This window comes from Dasypus novemcinctus, chromosome 4 (genome assembly GCF_030445035.2).
Source record: "Dasypus novemcinctus isolate mDasNov1 chromosome 4, mDasNov1.1.hap2, whole genome shotgun sequence".
Taxonomy (NCBI): Eukaryota; Metazoa; Chordata; class Mammalia; order Cingulata; family Dasypodidae; genus Dasypus; species Dasypus novemcinctus.
The window spans coordinates 70,842,399-70,862,564 of record NC_080676.1 but is presented as its reverse complement, the minus strand read 5'-3'; the positions used below and the strand labels follow the sequence as shown (position 1 = coordinate 70,862,564).

The window sequence follows — 20,166 nt, the reverse complement described above, 5'->3', positions numbered from 1 at the left end:
CACTTGGCCTTTCCAACCATAATAGCCCTCACTCCACAAGTCAAGGATCCAATGTGGGGATTCTGCCAGTTACTGAGTATGTCTACTCCAATTATGCATTCTGGAACTGGGGAAATAACCACAGAATGGTTAACCCGGACCCACTGGACCAACTGTGAGACAGACCTGAGCTAAAACTCCATTAATCACCTGACCTCCATAAGCCCCTACTCTAATTGGCAGGCCACAGTGACATTATGGGTCTCCTGGAATATAATGTCACTTCTGAGCCAGTGTCTAATAATCCCTGAAATGTCCAATCATTTCCTCTTCCCCAATGTACAGTTACTCTGGTAAAAGGTCATAGATCTCCTTGGGGAAAGGTGAGAGGAAGATTAACAGCATAAATTTTGGGCAGTTTAACAGGATCCTTCCCCAAGGAGACCTGGCCTCCTCCTCATTCAAGGGGCTCTAGGTCTGTAAACTGTCTCAAGTCTGGGAATTGATCAAGGAGCCGTGATTTTCTGCATCTGTAATTGGGTTAGGGTTTTGTTCACTCGACCCAGAACACTTCTGTTTATACAGGATCCTGAAGAAATTTAGTAGACTGCCTGTCTATTTCACTGCTAGGTACCCCATAATGTATTAGCCAATGCCATAACTCTACACAACTCAGATTATTTTGAGTGTTTTTCTGAATCTGCCTTTCATTGCAGTAGCCACGCCCACCTTGACTTGGGTGATTAACTGCTGATACTTGACTTTTACCAGACCGACGTCCAATCATCCCCATAATGTTTAAGGATTCGAATTCCATCACAGCCTTTCCTACAGTGATATCTGGACTGCAGAGAAGAGCAACCACAGAGCTCTTCAGGGATAATGGAGTTAGTCTTACAAATTTATTCTTCACAGTCCTGGTTAAAGATGTGTCCTCTGGACATTCCTGGGGTGGGCTGGCAGCTCTCAAATGGTACATTCATTCTAACATTCCAATCTCCCTAAGCCTTTGAATTTGCTCTTCTACTGTGTACCAGGGCAAATCCACCATCTCAACCTCAGACGTGCTAGGCCATCTGTTGGTCCATTTCAATCAGCCCCCAAACAAACTGTTAGAGCCCTTTCTAACCCCTTGAGCTATAGCATTGAATCCTGAATTTCTGCTTAGTGGGCCCTTATCAATAAATTCAGCCTGATCCAACTTTATATTCCTTCCACCATTATCCTATACCCTTAGTATGCATTCCCACACATATTCCCCTGATTTCTGTCTATATAAGTTGGAAAACTCATGCAGTTTTTTCTGAGTATACTTTACTTCCACATGGGTCACACTTTGTATTTCACTTTTTTTTTTTTTTTTTTTTTTGCTACATTATACTTTATTTTGCACATAAGGAGAACAATTGACTAAGCAGTTCAAGAACTGTTGGTGTTCATTAATCAAGAAGGAACTGAGGTCAAAAAGCAAACTTTTTATCTCCTCACAAAAATATACTGCAAGTATCACAGAAACTCACAATAATACATGCAACAGGGGTTGGTTTTCAACAGAGAGTCCAAGCAAAAAGGGGAATGCTGATGATCCACAGTGGTCAGATCTGAGCTGTGCTCTGGGAACTCCAAGAAAAGAATGTATCCAGCCTGACCTTTAGCCTGCCTATTTGCATATTCACAGTGTGAAGTATACTGCCCTTTATCAGATTCAAGTGCAAGTAGCTCCTTCCCTCCCACATTCCAGGCCCATCATCCTTGCCATTCTAAGGTGGCTAATCCATAAGCAGAAATCCAGGTAGCTCCAAATATAGTTGCCCAGCTGTGCTTCATATGGGACCTTCACAAGCTAGGCCTTGGCTCAAATTCTGTATAGAAAGTTCCCGTTGCTGTCAAAGAACTCTCGCCCCCTCTGAACTACTTTGCTGCTGAAGTTCTGGTCACCTGGCTCCCCTGCCCTCAATTCCTCTGGCTTCTCATCACTTGGCAATCCAACATTTTTAATTCCTCCAGTACCCTCACAATTGCCAGTGGAGTACTTCTGCAGCTCCCTGTGGTGAGGTGGGCGGCAGCTACAGGCACAAAGCTCTCCTGCTCCAGGTCCTGGATTCCTTTGTTCATTCCCTTCTTTCTCATTGGTGTATTTCTCCTGTGAGTGTTGGACTCTATCGTTTTCAAAGCTGTGCTATGACATTGGCCTTTGGATGAGGTTTCATCCCCTGGCATCACCAAAGAGCCTGAAGCAGAGTGGCCTGCAGACAGCGGCTTCAAGTTATTCCCAGAGGCCTGGAGCTGCTGGAATGAAGAGGGGAGTCCAGCTTTCTTTAGGACTTTTTGATCTTGCTTCAGTTTCTGCTCCAACGTGGGTAGAAACTTGCTTTTTAAAACCCTTCGGATCACATCAGTGCTGACATTAAAGCCTTCAGCCAATCTGGGAACTGACCAGGACTCTGCAAATTCCTTATGTAAATACTATTGAGAGGATGTCTATAATTTACTGTTTAAAAATTTCAAGGAAGCAGATATGGCACAAGAGGTTGAGCGCCTGCTCCCCACATGGGAGGTCCTGGGTTGTCCTGGTTCCTCCGGATCTGCTCCATAGCTTCCCAGGTCAGGGTCCTGGGTGGGGCACCAGGCTTCTCCATTTGCCTCCGAATTTTCTGGAACCGCATTGCTTTTTTCTGTCTTTTCAGGGTGCTGGGGGCGAGAACCAATGGCAAAGGCCATGCGTGGAAGCAAGACGGGTGGTTGAAGAACCTCGGGCTAAATCTCAGAGCTCCCAGGCTCTTTTCGTTAGCAAAGGCCCTCGGGCCCCGTCGGCCAGTCGAAGGCTTGCTCTGCACACCGCCCCCAGAAATCTAACACCAACAATAGCGACCCGAACGCACGCCGAACTCTCTACACGGGCGATGAAATACGTCACGAAAGAAGGGACCTGGGGTCCCAAGGGAGCTGAACACCGTCCCTGCTCCCCCGACGACGAATGGGAAGAAACAAGGGCCGCTGAAATGCGGCGGCAGGACGCCCGGCGCCAAGGGGGCGCGCGGCCTTGAGCGCCGGGGCGCGAGACCCCGCTTCAGGCGGAGGGCCCGGGAAGGAGCCGGTACCTCTCCACTTCCTGCAGCTCCCGCTCCTCCGGCTCCCAGTCAGAATCGGGGTCCGGCTCGCGGCCTGTAGGCCCCGGGCCCGCTAACCCCCGAGTCGCGACCCCACAGCGAGTGACAGCAGCCCGAACACGCCCACTCAGAGACAGGACCAGAGCAAACGCCATGACGCCGAGAATACGCCTTCTGTAGCGCGCAACGCGGCAGCCAGGGACCGAGGGCAGGGCCGGAGCCTGTATTTCACTTTTGCGGGCTTGTTGTGGTTTTAGTCTAGTAATAGGTCTAGAAGGGAAGATAGGTAAGGATGCCTCAGGGCATTCCCTTGCATTTTCTTCTGGTGAGGCAGATTAATCTCTTTAGGCCAGGGTTGGAAGGCAGTTTCCTCTGGGCAGAGTGGAGGCTTGGCAGTGCATGCTGGAGTTTGGTGGGTACATGCCTCAGGGCTAGGAGGAGGTCCAGACTCCCTGGGGCAAGCTGGAGGCTGGGCAGGGCAGGCTTCAGTTTGGCTGGTACCTACCCCTGGGCTGGAAGTTGTTTCAGACTCCCTGGGGGCAGCCTGGAGGCTAGATGATACAAGGCTGACAAAGTCTCAGCAGAATTCTGGTTCCAATGTCTCCATCCATATCATGATCATCCCCTATGTCTCCATCCCAATTCTCTGGACTCCACTCTTTTCCAATCAATGCCTTCATTTTAACTGCAGAAACACCGTGAGGTTGAGATTTTAGTTTCCTTTGTAACTCTGCTACTCGTACAAAGAGTGTCTGAGTTTGGTTCTCAGATATTTCGAGCCTGTGGCTACAGGAGACAAGATTTTCTTTCAGAGCACACACAGAAACTTTCACATCACCCATTCAGTGTTTAAGTTTCAAATGTGAAGCCGTTAACTCATCTCTTTCTTTTGTAACTGTATCCAGAGTATCTAGGAGGAGCCAGCCAACATCATTATACTGTTTGACTCCACAAAACTGTTAAGGTGTTGAAAGCACTCTCACCCAGATCCTTGCTTCTTGTAAGTGTGGAAGTAGGGGAATTCAGTGATGCTGTTTTGATATCTCGATTGCCAACTCATGCCATGGACTGTTAGCAGCCTCTTCATTATTGGAAAGGGATTCCTCAGTACGCTTGAGTCCAATTAGAGTAGAAAGACAATTGCAAAACTCCCAGAACCACCTTGATACCCCCTGTTAAAGACTCTATTCCTCAAGAACCACTTCTGGTACCAAGCTGTATTAGTCAGGGTTCTCTAGGGAAACAGAATCAACAAGGGATATTCATCAACAGTAAGAGATTTATGAGTCTTTCACACAGTTGTGGGGATGCACAAGTTCAGGTTCTGCAGGCAGGCTGCAACCAGGGGCTGCAATGAAAGTCCAATGAAGGTTCTTGACGAGTTCTGGGAGATGTTGGTTGTTCAAAGACAAGCTGGGAAATTCTCTCTCAATGCTGGAATCACTTCCTCTTTTAAGGAATTCAATTGATTGGGTTAAGCGTCACTGACTGCTGATGGCAATCTCTCCTATAATGTAATTATAACCAGCTATCTATGATTTACCACTGCAGTAAAGTCAATGGTGACTAAAGTCCATAAATGCCCTTGTGTTACAGTTAGCCCAGTGCTTGCTTGACCAAACCACTGGGCACAATTACCTGGCTGAGTTGACATAATAGCCTAACCATCACAGTATTCTTTTCAGTTCTATATACCTGAAAAAAAATTGTAACCCTACAGACTACTTAAGGTTTTGCATGCTACTTTTGTGGCTTAATTATAATATTTTAAATAGTTTCTCATTTAACAAATTGTCTTGAGTAATATCATTTTAATTAACTGCATAATAGTTCTCCCTATGGTGAATTTTTATGTAAACAACCCCCAATTGGTCTTTCAAGTAACTAACTCTTCACTGTTGTAAATAACACGGTGATGAATATGCTCACACCTCCACCTTTGTCTAGTTTACTTTCTTCTGGGCCTGGGGACAGCAGTGTCCCTGAGCTTGGAGTCACACCACAGGTAGTCCATCTTCTGGGCCAGGGTTGGGGTGGTTTAGGGGTGAGAGTAAACACACTGATCTATGTGGGAGTGGGCGTGGGGGACCAATTAAGTCCCGGAACCCTGGCACTCCTGAACTGGCGGCCTGGAGGCCACCTCCATTCATTATTTCCTCCCTCCATTCATTCATTCCATTCAGAATTATCAAGTCCCTCCTATGTGCTGGGCCTTGGGCTCTGGGGCAAGGACAAAGCCCAGTCTAGACAGGAGACGCAGGCACAACCACAAATACTACAGTTTAAGGCATAAAGTGGGACAGAACCCACTGAAATGCCACAGGAGTTCAGAGGAAGGCATGGCCTGCTCCATGCAATGAAAGTTTCTGGGATGTTTTAGGGAAGGGGTTAAGTCAGGAGATGTTAAAAAAATTGTTAACAGTTTTATTGAGGTTTATTTTACATACCATAAATCCATCCATTTCAACTGTACAATTCAATGATCTTTAATTATTTTGCTGAGTGGTACTTCCATCTCCACAAATCAGTTTTAAATTATTTTCTTCCCCCCCATAAGATCTGTCATGTCTATTTACAATGACTCCCCATTCCACAGCCCCGCCCCCCAGCCCTGGCCAACCACCAATCTGCTTTTCGTCTCTATTAATTTACAGATCTAAGTTTTGAAGGATAGAAGCAGGACTTCAAATAAAGGTAATAGGGGAAATATGAAAACTAGGGACATAGATAATTTCATCTTTACAGCAGAAAAGCACCTCCTTAGCCTCTGACTTTGGCTAACCATCTGGAAGTGACTTTGTGAACTTGGAAGCTTCAAAAGGTCAAGAGTTCCGCACCACCTAGAAACTTGCTTTCTACCGTTGGGCAGGTGCAGCATTTCTCTCCTTTTCTCTGCAGGGTGACTGGTTTCCTATTCTTCCAACTGTTCCTAAACTCGCTCGGGTGGATGCAGCACTGGCCTTGGCTTTAAAAATGTGTTTGTCTGTCGCATCTCTGGCACGGCAGTCATGGGCAAGGAATCCTGCAGAGAAGGTCTGGGGTCCTGCTCGGGAGTTCGGGGGGATGTGGCCCAGATCTTAACATGGCAAGGGTCTCTGCAATCTTGACGTCTGACCTGGTGGCCCGATGGAAGACCTCAGATGCATGGTCTCCTCAGACCAGACATTTTTCACTCTGAAAACAAGGTGGCAGTTCATCCCATTCAGTCTGTCTGTCTTTTTCCAAACAGGTGTGCTTTGAAATTCTCTGTACGAGATTCTTTAAAGTAACATCTTTTTTAAAAAATTTACTAGAGAAGTTGTAGGTTTACAGAAAAAAACCATACATAAAATACAGAGTTACCATATGCTATCTGTGATGCTTTGAAGCTGTATGGACCCCAGAAAACTATGTTCTTAAAATTAATCCATTCCTGTGGGCGTGGACCTATCTTAAGTAAGATCTTTAGGAAAGTAGGATCTTAAGTTAAGATGTGACCCACTTCATTCAGGGTGGGTCTTAATCCTCTTATGAAGTCCTTTATATGAGAATGAAATTCAAAGAAGAGAGAAAGCCACAGAAACAACAAAACTGGGAAGAGAAAGGAGAGGCCAGCAGATGCCACCGTGGGCCTCCATGTGACAGAGGAGCCCAGGATCACTGGTAGCTGGTCAGGGAGAAAACATCGCCTGATGATGCCTTGATTTGTACTTTTTCACAGCCTTAGAAAGTAAGCCTGTAAGCTAATAAATCCCCATTGTAAAAGCCAACCCATTTCTGGTATAGTGCTTTTGGCAGCCTAGCATTCCAGAATACCACCCTATTATTAACACATTGCATTAGTGTGATATATTTCTTATAATTCATGACAGAAAATTTTTATAATTGTACTATTAACTGTAGTCCATGATTTGCATTAGGGTTCACTGCTTATGTTGTATAGCCCTATGGTTTTTTAAAAAAAATGTTTATTCTAGTAACATATACAACCTAAAATTATCCACTTTGACCACATTCAAATATATAATTCAGTACTAACATTTTTTTAAATTTTAAAAATTAATGCATGCTCAATGAAGAAAAATTGCACAAAATAAAACAAAATCCAAAGTCAATTTATCTTACCTGAAGATAAGCACTGCTCCATTGGGGGTGTGGCAGTTTGATATTATTTATGAATTCCAAAAAAGATATTGATTATGTTTGTAAACTAATCTATTCCTCTGGGTGCGATACCCTTCGACTGCATTAGATTCAGCTGAGATGGCTTTGATTAAATTATGTTATGGTTAGGGCTTTGATTCGACCATGTCATTAGGGAGACTCAAAGTTGAGTTCCTGCCCACTTGGTGAACTATATAAATGGACACCCACTCAAGGAGAACACAGAATAAGATGCACACATGAAGAGAGAGCTCTACAGACATGGAAGAGGAGAGGTCTTTGATCTTGGCCCTGGGAAGAGAGATGAGCGATTTGCCTGATAGTTCACAGCTGACTTTGTGAAGAGACCAGAGCAGCTGAGCCTGGAAAGAAACGAGCCCTCCAGCCTACAGTTGAGATTGGAAGAGCTGGGCCCACGGAGCCTTAAGAGGAAGAGGAAGGCTGAACCCTCGCAGACATTGCCCACCATCTTGCTTCAACACATGGCAATTGACTTTGGGAGAGAAATCAACCTTGAGGTGGACTCTTTAGGGCCTTGTAATGATAAGCTTCTACCCCAAATAAATATCCTTTATAAAAGCCAACAAATTTCTGATACTTTGAATAAATACCACATTGGCTGACTAATACAGGGGGTATATACTTCCTTTTTTATTTTTATTTTTCATGTGGGATATGTTGGCATCCACTAGAATGGCTACTGTTAAAAAATGAAAATACGTGTTGGGGAAGATGTGGAGAAATAGGAACACTCATTCATTGTTGATGGGAACATAAAATGGTGTGACCACTGTGGAAAATAGTTTAGTGATTCCTCAGAAAGTTAAACATAGAATTACCATGTGCCCTGGCAATCCCACTTCTAGGTATATACCTAAAAGAATTGAAAGCAGGTACTCAAACAGATATTTGTACACTGATGTTCATAGCGCATTATTCACAATTGCCAAAAGATGGGAGCAACCCAATCATGGCAGTTTGATATTATCTATGAATTTCAAAAAAGAAATATAGATTATGTTTGTAAATGACTCTGTTCCTTTGGCATGAGAACCCTTTGATTTTATTAGGGTCAGCTGAGATGTCTGATTAAATTATGTTAGATTAGGGCTTTGATCATTAGAATGTGACTCAGCATCGAGTCCCGACCCCCTTGGGTTGATAAAACAGAATGTCACATGGAAGTAGATGCACAGAAGCAGATATGCAGAAAGAGAGAGTGCTCCATAGACATGGCCCCAAGAAGAGTGATGAACCTGATAGTCTACAGCTGACCTTATGGGGAGAACAGACCAGCTGAGCCTGGAAAGAAATGAGCCCTGGGGAGAGAGATGAACCTTATGGCAGCCTACAGCTAAGATGGGAAGAAGGTGGGACCACGGTCCCTTAAGAAGAAAGAGGAAGGCTGAACCCTCACAGACATCACCCGCCATCTTGTGTCAACACATGGCAACAGATTTTGGGTGAGAAAGTACCTCTTAAGGTACCTTGAGTTGGATTCTTTAGGGCTTGATAACTGTACTTTTCTACCCTAAATAAATACCCTTTTTAAAAGCCAACAGTGTTCTGCTTCTTTGCATCAGCACCCCTTTGGCTGGCCAATAAACCAAGTGTCCATCAACCGATGAATAGATAAACAAAATGTGGTATATAAATGTAATGAACTATTATTCATCTATGAAAAGGAATGAAGTTCTGATATATGCTATAACATGGATGAACCTCGAAGACATTATGTTGTATGAGATAAGCTAGCCGCAAAAGGACAAATATGAAATAATTAGAAGAAGCAAATTCCTAGAGTCAGAAACTAGAATCTAGATTACCAAGGGCCAGGGTGCAACTGAGGAATGGGAAGTTAATCTTTAATTGGTGCAGAGTTTCTTTTTGGGGTGATGGAAAAATATGGGTAATGGATGGTGGTGATGGTAGGACAACATTGTGAATGTAATTAACATCACTAAATTATATATTTGAACATAGTTAAAAGGGGAAATTTTATGGTGCATATATATTACTAGAGTGAAAATTGAAAAACAAACAGGATTTTATAACACTAACCCTGATGTAAACTATGGACTATTATTAATACTTATAATATTGTTTTATATACTTATACTATTGTTTTATTAACTGTACAAAGCTACCAAATAATTGCCAAGTGTTAATAATAGGGAAAATTGTGTGTTTGTGGGTTGGTGTGGTATATAGGAACTCTATTTTCTGCATGATTTTTCTACATTTCTCTGATTAAAAAAAAAAAAAAACAACCCATGGATGTAGACAAAGATGTTTTAGATGACCAGGGCATCAGCCTGGCTTTTAGTAGCCTGGAAAGTCCTAAACCTGAGGCTCCCTCTCTGGCCAACTCACCTGTAGCTTCTGGTACTTTGGATCAGTTGTTTAACCTTGATCTTAGTGTTTTCCTCTGACAATGAGCCAAACACTCATATCTGGGCAGAGGCCCTCTGCCTGGGGTATTCTGTTGTAAAGAGTCCACCTGAAGCTATTAAAAACCTAAATCCTTCAAAGAGTATCTGACATGTATAGAAAGTTCATATCTGAGTCCAGCTTCATCACACTCAGGGACACGAATTCCAAAGTAGGGCCCACTGACATGGTACTGAGCTCCAGAGCTATTTGCCATGACCATATCTCTGTGGGTCTCTGTAGCCTTTAGGAGAACCAGTACCTGGGGTTGTATCCACTTTGCTGTTTCTGGGGTCGTCCTGAGGAGTGCATAAGCGTGACCCCTCTGATGACCTCCTGACTCTTTTTAAAGACTCTTAGCCATATAAATTCATTTGACGTTGCCATTTCCTCCTTTTATTCAAGGTCAAACAGCCATTTTTAACACATGATCATACATGTGGGCTGAGAAATTCTGCTGGTCTGACTTGACCCTTTTATTCAAGGTCTTTTTCTATTTACATCACCAGCTGGTGCTTGCTAGTAATCCCTCAGTGCCAGGGAGGCTCATCCCCAGGAGTCATGTCCCACACTAGGGGGAATGTAATGCATTTACATGCTGAGTTTAGCTTAGAGAGTGGCCACATTTGATCAACATGGAGGTTCTCAGGAAGTAACTCTTAGGCACGCTGAAGCTCTAGACCTAGTTCATTTTTTTTTTTCAGGCACATAGACTCATAAGCAAAGTCATCAGTATCAAAAGCTCATTGTAGGAAAATCCTTCTTTGTTGGTCTTTGCTGTTGTACCTGGGGGATGGTTGCTGTTCCATTGGGAATGTGATAGAGCTCTCCTGGCCAGGAACTTAACACTCCCTCAGTTGTTGTTTGTAACCGTTATCTAAACATTTTTATGTCCCCTATACACATGCCCTGGAGAACTCCCTCCCAATCATGTGCCCCCCCATCAATAACACCTCATACAAATGTTCCTCCCCTGCCATAGTTGAACCTCTCTGTGGTCCAAAACTTCTTCAACAATGAAGCCTAATATATTGCCAAATTCAATTAAAAGCTTTGGTGTATACTCAGGAGACTTGAATCTCTGGACTGTCCGTGTGCCAGCTGGGCCCTGAGCCTCAGCAGAGTTGCAACTCCTACTCTCTGGTTTGTTGGACTTACGCAGGTCAGCTAACAGGGAGGTGAAGATGGTCAATCACCACATCAGGTAACTGAGAGTGCCTACATATGCAAGGAGAATTGCATCATCATCCATGTGGAATCTAAGCCATCTCTCAATATAGAGGTGGAGTGGATACCACCATCCCAGGGCCCACAGAATGGAGGAATAAAATATGGATTAGAGTGGACTTACTGATGTTCTACTATAAAACCTTTGTGACTACTAATAGAAGAAATTGATGAGGATAAAGTGGCCACAGTAGTTGCTGAGGGCAGGGAGTGGGAAGAAGAGATGTGATGAGGGGGCATTTTTGGGAATTTGGAGTTGTCCTAAATGATATTGCAGGGTCAGATGCTGGACATTATATATCCTGCCATAACCCACTGAATGTACTGGGGAAGAGTGTGAACTACAGAGTAAACTATTATCCACGAGGTGCAGCAGTGCTCCAAAATGTGTTCGCCAAGTGCAATGAGTGTGCCACAATGATGGGGGAGGTTGTTGGTGTGGGAGGAGTGGGGTGGGGAGATGGGGGATATATGGAAACCTTTTATGTTTTTTATAATGTAACCTTTTTTGTGATGTATGTATCTTCAAAAAAATACAATTTACAAAAATGATTGGGGAGGGGGAGTGGGGTGTGGGTTATATGGGAACCTCTTTTTTTTTAAATGTAACATTCTAATTAAAAAATAAAAGAATAAAAGAAAAAAAGTTATGACGAAAACCAAAAACCAAAAAAAACACGAAAGAGTATCTGGGCAGCAGGTTGCAACCTCTCAGGATATTTCAATTTTTACAGAAGATATTTCCATTAATCATTTACTAAGGACTCTCCCTACTGAGACAATTAAGTAGAGCTAGGATTAAAAAAGAGCCCCACAGTTATATACTACCTCTATCTAATTACCCTGAAGTTCATGGATCCTGGAAGAACGTGAAAAATGGACTTCATATTTTCTAGTTTGCATTCTGCATTTCTCTCTAGGTTTGGCTTCATCCGCAAAGGGAGCAGGCCCAGTGTGTGTCTGTGGGAGGAAGGGAGGAGAGGAGAGGGGAGGGGGAGGCGAGAGGGGAGGAAAAGAGAGGAGTCCAGGCTCAGAGGGGAAGGGCAATGACTATGGGAAGTGTGAGGGGGCCTTTGGGGCTGGGGTGGGGCTGGGGCAGGGGCAAGGGGGAAGCCCAGAGAGCTGAACCTGCCTTCTTGGATTTGAGGGTTAGAGGTAGGGGCATAGAGTGGCAGCTCCCTGGACTTGTCCCAGAGAGGGCAAAAAGAGGAGTGGAAGATTCCTGACCCTGAGATAAAGAGCAGAGACAGAGGGAGGAAATGGAGGTGACACTGGACATGCAGTGGTCTCTTTGGGCCTGTGAAGAAGCCAGAGAAGGGGAGGGGGCTGGCAGGGAGACAGGACCTCTCCTGTCCCCAAGCTTTGTGTTAGGTGCTTTAGGCTTGTGCTCGCATTTGATCCTCCCCTAACCCCCGTGTGATAAGTAGTAATATCCTTATTTTGAACACAAGGAAATTATGGCTCAGAGAGGTTAAGTGGCTTGCTCAAAGTCCCTCAGCTGATGAGAGGCAGAGCCAGGACTGGAGTCCCCGTGCTCTGAAGTCAGTGACCTGACACTTGCCCCAATCTAGGTTTATGTAGCCCAGCCTGGCTCATTCCAAAATTCTACCACAGAAGTAGAAAAGCCAGACACTGCTGATTTTCCGCAGCTTTGGGAATAAAGTGCCCATTTTTCTTTCACAGAATCAAGATGGTAATTAAATAATTCCCAGGGAAAGGGACCCTTGGCCTTTGTCCTACTCGAGAGCAGCTCCTAAAGATGGTAACCTGTGCCTGCACTCCAGGAGCCCTTTGTTCCCACCAAAGAACTTGCGTTTCCGGGGAGGGTCTGTCCATCCTGTGTGGCCTGGACACTGAAGGCTTCCTCCAGCAGACGGCTGGAGAGGGCGCAGGGAGTGGAGCAGGCAGGAAAGCCCAGGGTGAAGGCTGCAGCGGGGCAGCGTGCCCCAGACTGGTAGGCGGGGCCCTCGGCAGGAGCGACTGAGGCATGGGGACTGTGCCTAGGATGCCGATGCCCCAGGCTGCTCAACGTGGGGGCTGCCAACCCCTGCCGGCGAGACGCAGCCAACGGTCTTGGCGAATTTTAAGGGGACAGAGGCCCTGCTTCCCTAGCTACTTTTCCCTGAAACTTGTCACCCTGGGATGCACCTAGATTCACTAACTCTTCTCCAATTTTAAGAAGGCAAGATATCTACTCCTCTCTATTCAAGAGATGATAAAAACCTCTCAGGCCACTAAGCAGAGGGCCACCTCTCTTAAGAATTAATTTAACCCCTGAGAACCCTCAGGACACAAAGCCTTTTCAGGCCTTATGCACATTTCTGTGAAAGGGTAAAACAATAGGGACTCTGGGGTCAGATGGTGCTTTAGTTTCCCGACTGCTGAAACAAATACCATACAATGGGTTGACTTAACAGCAGAAACTTATTGGCTCACGGTTTCAGAGGCTAGAAGGGTTGCTTCTTCCTGGGGTTGATTTCTGCTGGTTGGCTGGCAATCTTGGAGGACTCTTGGCTTTTCCATCACAGGACAATGCATATGGTGGAGTCTTCTCCTTTCTCTTCCAGCTGCCATTGACATTCAGCTTCTGGCTGCTACTCCATCTGACTTTCTTTCTCCATCTGACTTTCCCTCTGCTTATAAAGGACCTCAGTAATCTGGATAAAGCCCAGCCTGATTCGGGTGGGCGGCACCTTAACTTGAAGAGGTCTTATTTATATTGGGTCCACACCCACCAGAATGGGAACCAAGACCAAGAACAGGTCCAATCTGGGAAGACGATTCAATCCACAGGTGGAATATTCTGAATTCAGATATATAGTAGATTGGGGTGGTGGAAGTAGCGACGATTTTTATTTCAGAACTTGAACACTTCTGCCTCCCACATATAACGCTAGTTATATTTTTTTAAAAAAACAATAAATTTTTATGTGATGTCATTCATACTTGTGTACACTAGTCAATAGTTATTTTATCATATCAAATAATTTTTTTACTTCAAGTGTAGTCAATCTTCTTTCATCTTATAAGTATTTCTATTTTCTACCTCGCATTTAAAATATGCTTACTTCAGGCCAATTATTTTTAGTGGAATTTACCTATTTCTTTTGTAAACTACATGTACAAGGTGCTTTTCATGTACAAGGTCCTGGGTTCAATCTCCAATACCTCCTAAAAATAATTAAGTAAATACATACATAGAAAAAAATTGATCATAATGTCTCATGAAATTTATGGAATTATTTCTAATTCTTATTTAATTAACCCTCCGAACTAAACACCAGGATTCAACACACACACATTTACTGAAGGAAGGCATACTGAAGAAGTATGCGTTTTATCATACTCCTTGCTTTCTGAAAAACTTAAATTTTGGCTTCCCATTATATAATTATTACAAATTTTACAAAGTAACTAGTGACAGCATACTGAGCTATTATTTTGTTTTTATAACTTATAAAATAGGTTAATTATATCAGATCAAAATTATGTAAATCTTGTCCTGACTGCTTTTAGGATACTATCTTATGAGCTTTATTCCAAAATTTATTATCGAGTAGATTTTTAAAAATTTCTCAAAATTTCTGTTAATACATTTCTTAAGTCAGACATTTTCTGACAAAAAATAAGCCTGATTTTGTTGATTCGTTTACCAATAAGGATTGGTTTTGACAATTTATATAGCAGATACATTCCATTAATTGAAAGTACTAAATTCACAGCTTCTAGGGTTTTTTTGGTTTTTGTTTTTGGCTGTCAAGTGGTCCTTTATTGAAATATTTTCTTTTGTAATTCTTTACTACCTGGGCATTCCATTGTACCACTGCTGATGTCATCTATGACGTTGTGAGGGTGGCGGCCATCAACATGGCACCACAGACTGGGCAGTCCCCACAATCTCTTTAATGATTCCAGAGAACTCTCTGGCTAGAGATTGGTGCTGCATCTGTTGGACAATGCTGATGATGTCACCAAAAGTGATATTTCCACTGTGCTTAATGCTTTTCTGCTTCTTCCTGTCTGTGGGTGGTTCCTTAAGGGCTTTGATGATCAGGGCAGAGGCAGAAGGTACCGCCTCATCTGGGCGTCTTTATTCTGAATGGTCAGTTTCACCATGATCCTTAGATCTTTCCAGTGACCAGTTGCTTTGACAATGTCATCACCAACCTTTTCGGAGACAGATTGAGGGGGCCAGTCTTGGGTGCCAGGGAAGACGTGGCATCTGTTTCCCTACCAGTGCACCTCAAGTGCCCAACTTTGATCTTGTTGGGGTTGAAGTTGGGCAGCACGGTGGAGGTGGCTGGTGTCGGATGAACCTGGGTGCACTTCCTCCAAGCTGAAAGCCAGCTTCTAGGTTTTGATGGAAATATGTTTCAAGCAAGTGATAATATAAAAGCATTTTATTTAAAATATTATACTGAAAAAGGTATAGTTAAATTAATAGACTTAGCTTTTCCAAACCTGTCTGAGAATGTGGGTTAAACTAGGTGCCTCCAAGATAAAGAATAATAGGTTTGATCTATAGTCATTCCACAAATCTTAACAGAATCTTAATGGTGGGCTACCCATAAAATGATAAAGAGAAAAACCCCAAAGAATAGGCAAAATCCTTTTGTAAGTCAAGTGGTTTCCAGTTTTTGGCTTTCATCAAAATTAAGTAGTCATTTACTATGTGATTTTTAGGCATGTAACTCAGAAGGGCTTCAGAAAATTGAATGACATTACTAAAACAATACTCCTTCCATTTCCCCCTACTTAAGTCATAATAGGGTTTCTTATTGGATATTGCTTTAGACACTCCCCCCCAAAAAAAGAAATATAAGTATAGAATTGATGCTGAGGTCTGTCATATTCCTCAACTGATACATAACTTATTTGGGGGAAAAAAGCGTGCCCCATTTATCTCATTAACAGATGTATTTGTAATAAAATTACTTTTAAAGTTTATAATTATTAAATTTTGTCATTTATGTTTTGGCCAATTATATACTGATAATAATTTTAATGAAAACTCAATCCAGAAGAAAACATTTGAACACTTAGAACTTTATAGTCATAAAAATTTCTTTAAATTAAATGTAAATGATTTAAGAATATACTCATGTTTCATTGTAGAGAAGTATGCTAGGATGAGCCATAAAATATATCCAAACATAAATACATTGTATTAAGATAAAATTCTGTGTGAGAAGGAGAATGAACATACGTGTTCAAAGAAAAAAGAAAAATTGTACATTTTTGATTGCTGAAGAAAAGCTTGTTAATATTTTAAAAAATAGATGGTAGTTCAAAGTGTTACGATCTTTATATTTCATTAGATACATTCAAAAGAATGATGTAAGTTTTATTTTAAAATGTCACTATTTTCAATATGCAAGAAATTACATACTTTGCAACAATTTCACTTAGATCATGAAAAATGTTAGATGTTGCAGATTAGGCTCGTGTGTCAACTTGGCCAGGTAATGGTACCCAGTTGTTTGGTCAAACAAGCACTGGATTAATTGTTACTGTGAGGACATTTCATGGACTCAACTCATCATCAAATTGATTGCATCTATGGTTGATGACATCTACAATCAACCGAGGAGATTGCCTTCAGCAATGAGATATCTCATCCAATCAGTTGAAGGGCTCCTTAAAAGTAGAGTGATGAATTAAGCAGTCAGAAGGGAGAATTTTCATCTCGTTTTAGCCTGCCAGCTTTTCCAGGGGAATTCATTGAAAACCTTCATTGGATTTCCTAGCTTGAGGCCTGCCCTACGGAATTTGGACACATGCCTCTTCACAGTTGTGAGACAATTTTATAAAATCTCATAATATTTATGAGATATCTCAGTTCTATTTCCCTAGAGAACTCTGACTAATACAGATGTCAAATTAAAATGTTTGAGGGGACTCTGTAGTTTTCCAAATTACTCTTGGGGGTTCCCCAGCAAAACATTTGAATGTTTTTGTTCCAGAAAACTCTGGGATTCCACTGAGCTATTTCTACAGTTTCACCAAACTGAACAGTTTTCTACTAAAAGTGAAGATTAAACTGCCTGAGGAAGCTGGTTAACACTCTTACATATTTTATATATTGGAGTTCATGATAACATTTCATTAAAGAGGGCAAGAGGGAGAGAGGGGTTGCCTATTTTAAAAATAAAATGGGCTTTAAATACATCTGTCTAGATGGTAGGGTGGGGGGCTAAGAAGGCTTCTGAATAGGGAAAAATGCACAACCTAGTAGGTTTGACTCTGTCCAATCTGTGAAGGCTGTTAATTTCTCTTGTTTCTCCCTTATCTTGTCTTATCAGGCTGAACGTGCCAGAACCATCAACCCCATGACATGGTCTTCAGACTCCTGGGTACCCTTCTGTGCTGGTCACCTCCCTTTGGATTCTTTCTGATCTAGCAGTGTTTTCTTCTCAGTGCCAACAGAGGAAAGAGTGGTAGCCTGGGAGTTAATCATGTAATAGTTGTCAAAACAAGGCCCACCACTGACACCAACCCTGCTCCATCCATTTACTGAGTCTCTGTGCCAGGAACTTTGTATCTATTCCTGTGCAATTGTATCTATTGCGGCTATTGGGTTCTAGCTTAGTATGGTAGAATCTGACTAGTTAAAATCACTCTTGAGATTCCCCGAGAAAGGCACAGCACTGGAGTCAGACATACTCTTGCACTAAGCCCATCCCATCCATTTGTCCTCTAGCACTGGAACTGATGGTTAGTTCTTTGAGCACCAGAGGAGGTGGTTGCCATGTTTGGGGACCATGCTCCAGGAAGACCGTGTCTCTTTAGTCATTAGGATCATACTGTGCCCAGACAGGCCGGGGAAACAAGCCTGAAAGAGGAACTATGGGTTCATGCCTCCCGTCTCGTGGTCACTCCCGGGCAATGGCAAAGCTCTTTCCCTCTCCCTCCCATTTTCCTCTTTCTCTCCCTCTCACTCACCTGCCCCCCTCTCTCCTGCCCCAGTGGATTTTGTTGACTTTATAGGTCAAATGTGGTGTGATGCAACTACACACCACCTTGCACCCAGACAAGCAGGCAGGTTCTATAGAGAACTCTTGCTGTTGATCTGCCCAGAATCCACCCACGCTGCCCTGAAAATGGGCTTTCCCCTACTCCACCCATGTGTGGCAGATTGCAAATGTAACCCTCAAGAGGCAGCCTCTGCTTCCCCACCCCTGAAATCTAGCCTTGCCTTTGACTTTCTTTCACCAAAAGAGAGTGGTTGGAGTGATCATGAAGGTTTCAAATCTAGACCTCAAGAAGACTTGCAGCTTCTGCTGTCGTTGTCTTGGAATTCTGCTGCCAAGTGAATGATAGCCTGCTGGAGAGGGCTCTGGGGGGAGGACTGAAATGCTCTGACTGATAGCACGCTTAGGGCTGGACATGTGTGCAAGGCCATCCCTGACCATCCAGTCCCAGCAGAGCTGTCAGCTAACTAGTGCTGCAATAAGCCAGCCCAGACGAGCCTCACAGAAGAACCATCGCTAGTTCCAGCCCAGATGGTTGACTCACAGAATTGTGAACCAATAAATCGGTTGTTTTAAGCCACAGAGTTTTGGGAAAATTTATTAGCTGTTGCAGAGATGGTTAACTGCTTACCAAACCTTTGTGCCCCCTCTTCCCTACAGTGGTATGGTCTTCCGATGGGTTTTCACCAGAGGAAGGTGAGTGGAAGTGACCTATGATACTTTTGGGCTGAGGCCTCAGAGAAGTTGATAGGGCTTCTCCACTCTGTCTTTCTCCCTGTGCTGACTGGAAGCAGAGGACTTCCAGGTCCTAGGGGATGGTCAAACAAGACTGAATGAGTCTCAGTACTTGGACCATCATGTGGCAAAATTGCTCATCAGCAAGGAATGCCAGCATTGGACTGATACTGGAATGATAAATCAATTTCCATTGCATTGAGACTCTGACAGTTTGGAATATGCTTATTACTAATACAATAATTCACAATTATGAAGTCCTCTGCTTAGCACTAATCTAAGCACCTTGCATACATTAACTCACTTAAACCTCTTAACAACCCCACCAGAAAGGTACTATTATCCTCATGTAAATAGAGAAAACTGACTCAGAGGGAGTCACTTCCCCCACTGCACACAACTAGAATAAAGAGGGGCTGCGATTTGAGCTGGAAAGCTGTCATCGCAACCTGAATCTGAAAAACTTGGGTCTGGCCCCTACCCTGCCGCTGATCCCCCTTGTGATCTCAGGCGAGCCCCTTCGCCCTCCTCCCTCTCCACTTCCTCATTTGTAAGATGGCTTGGAGCGAGGAGGCTGAGCTCCCTGAGCTTTCCTCTGTAGCACTGACATCCTGGGTTTCTATGATTCTCACGTTTGCAGGTGAGACCTAGGTGAAGGTGGCTCAGATCATGAAGGGAATTCATGGCAGAACAGGAATGAGAGTCTCTGGCTTTAAACGCTTAGAGATCCAGCTTGGTCTCCCCTTTTCAAAAGGGCAATTGGGGTTGCTGGGCTAACCTGGAAAATCCTGGGTGTTGTAGTCTCTCTGATGCAGAAGGCGGGAGTTAAGATGTGTTTCTGTAGTACCTGCACACTGGTGTCTCTCACATGGACTTCAGGCCTAGCCTGCCCCCCTCCTCAGCACTCCTAGACGCTTCGTAGCACAGTGATGGTCACTGCGCTTCTTATTGTTGCCTGACAAGGCACAGACTGAGGGTTGGCAGTGTTGGGGGCGGTGTGCTAGGATGAGGGATTGAAAACTATGGCCCTGGGAGGGAGCGAGGGCAGGAATTGTAATTCCTCCCCCCCCCCCCCCATTTGTCAAATGGGGAAACAAGAGATCAGAGAGGCTCGGTGACTTACCCCAAATTACCCAGAGAGTTGTGGGCCCATTTTTGCAGCTATTGGCCAGGGCTCTTTGTATCGTATCACCATGCTGGTTTTGGGCTGGAGTTAGCAAACGGTGCTACTTTGTTGTGTTTTTGTTCGAGTCTCTGGTGCAGAAGAGAATTTTGCAAATACAGCTGATGTACAAAGCTCCTACTCTTGGGAAATCCCACACTAATGATCCGGAGACTTCCAGGAGCGCAACCTCACAGGCCTGTGGACTCCAGGGCAGTGGGCTGCACTGGTATTCCTGAAAGGGCCTAGCAGGAAACCCTGTCATACTGATGCCATCGGATGAGGTGTCTGCGAGGCCTCTGGCTTCTGTGCAGTTTCTGTTCAGACACCTGACATCTGAGAGAAGTGGCCTGGACTCTCTCCTGAGGTGGCCGGTCACCAGCTGTGTGATTCAGTGAGAAACCTTTGT

The 20,166-nt window shown here is 43.7% G+C and overlaps 1 protein-coding gene across 1 annotated transcript; it reads right to left on the bottom strand.

Annotated features, from left to right (window-relative positions):
• Positions 1–1,397: 1,397 nt before the first annotated feature.
• Positions 1,398–3,299, bottom strand: LOC101441192 (neugrin). The gene is given in 4 exon segments (XM_058295585.2): positions 1,398–2,037; positions 2,040–2,446; positions 2,560–2,670; positions 3,081–3,299. Coding segments are annotated over 4 exon segments (885 nt in total). The 5' UTR covers positions 3,245–3,299; the 3' UTR covers positions 1,398–1,834.
• Between the last annotated feature and the right edge of the window lie 16,867 nt (positions 3,300–20,166).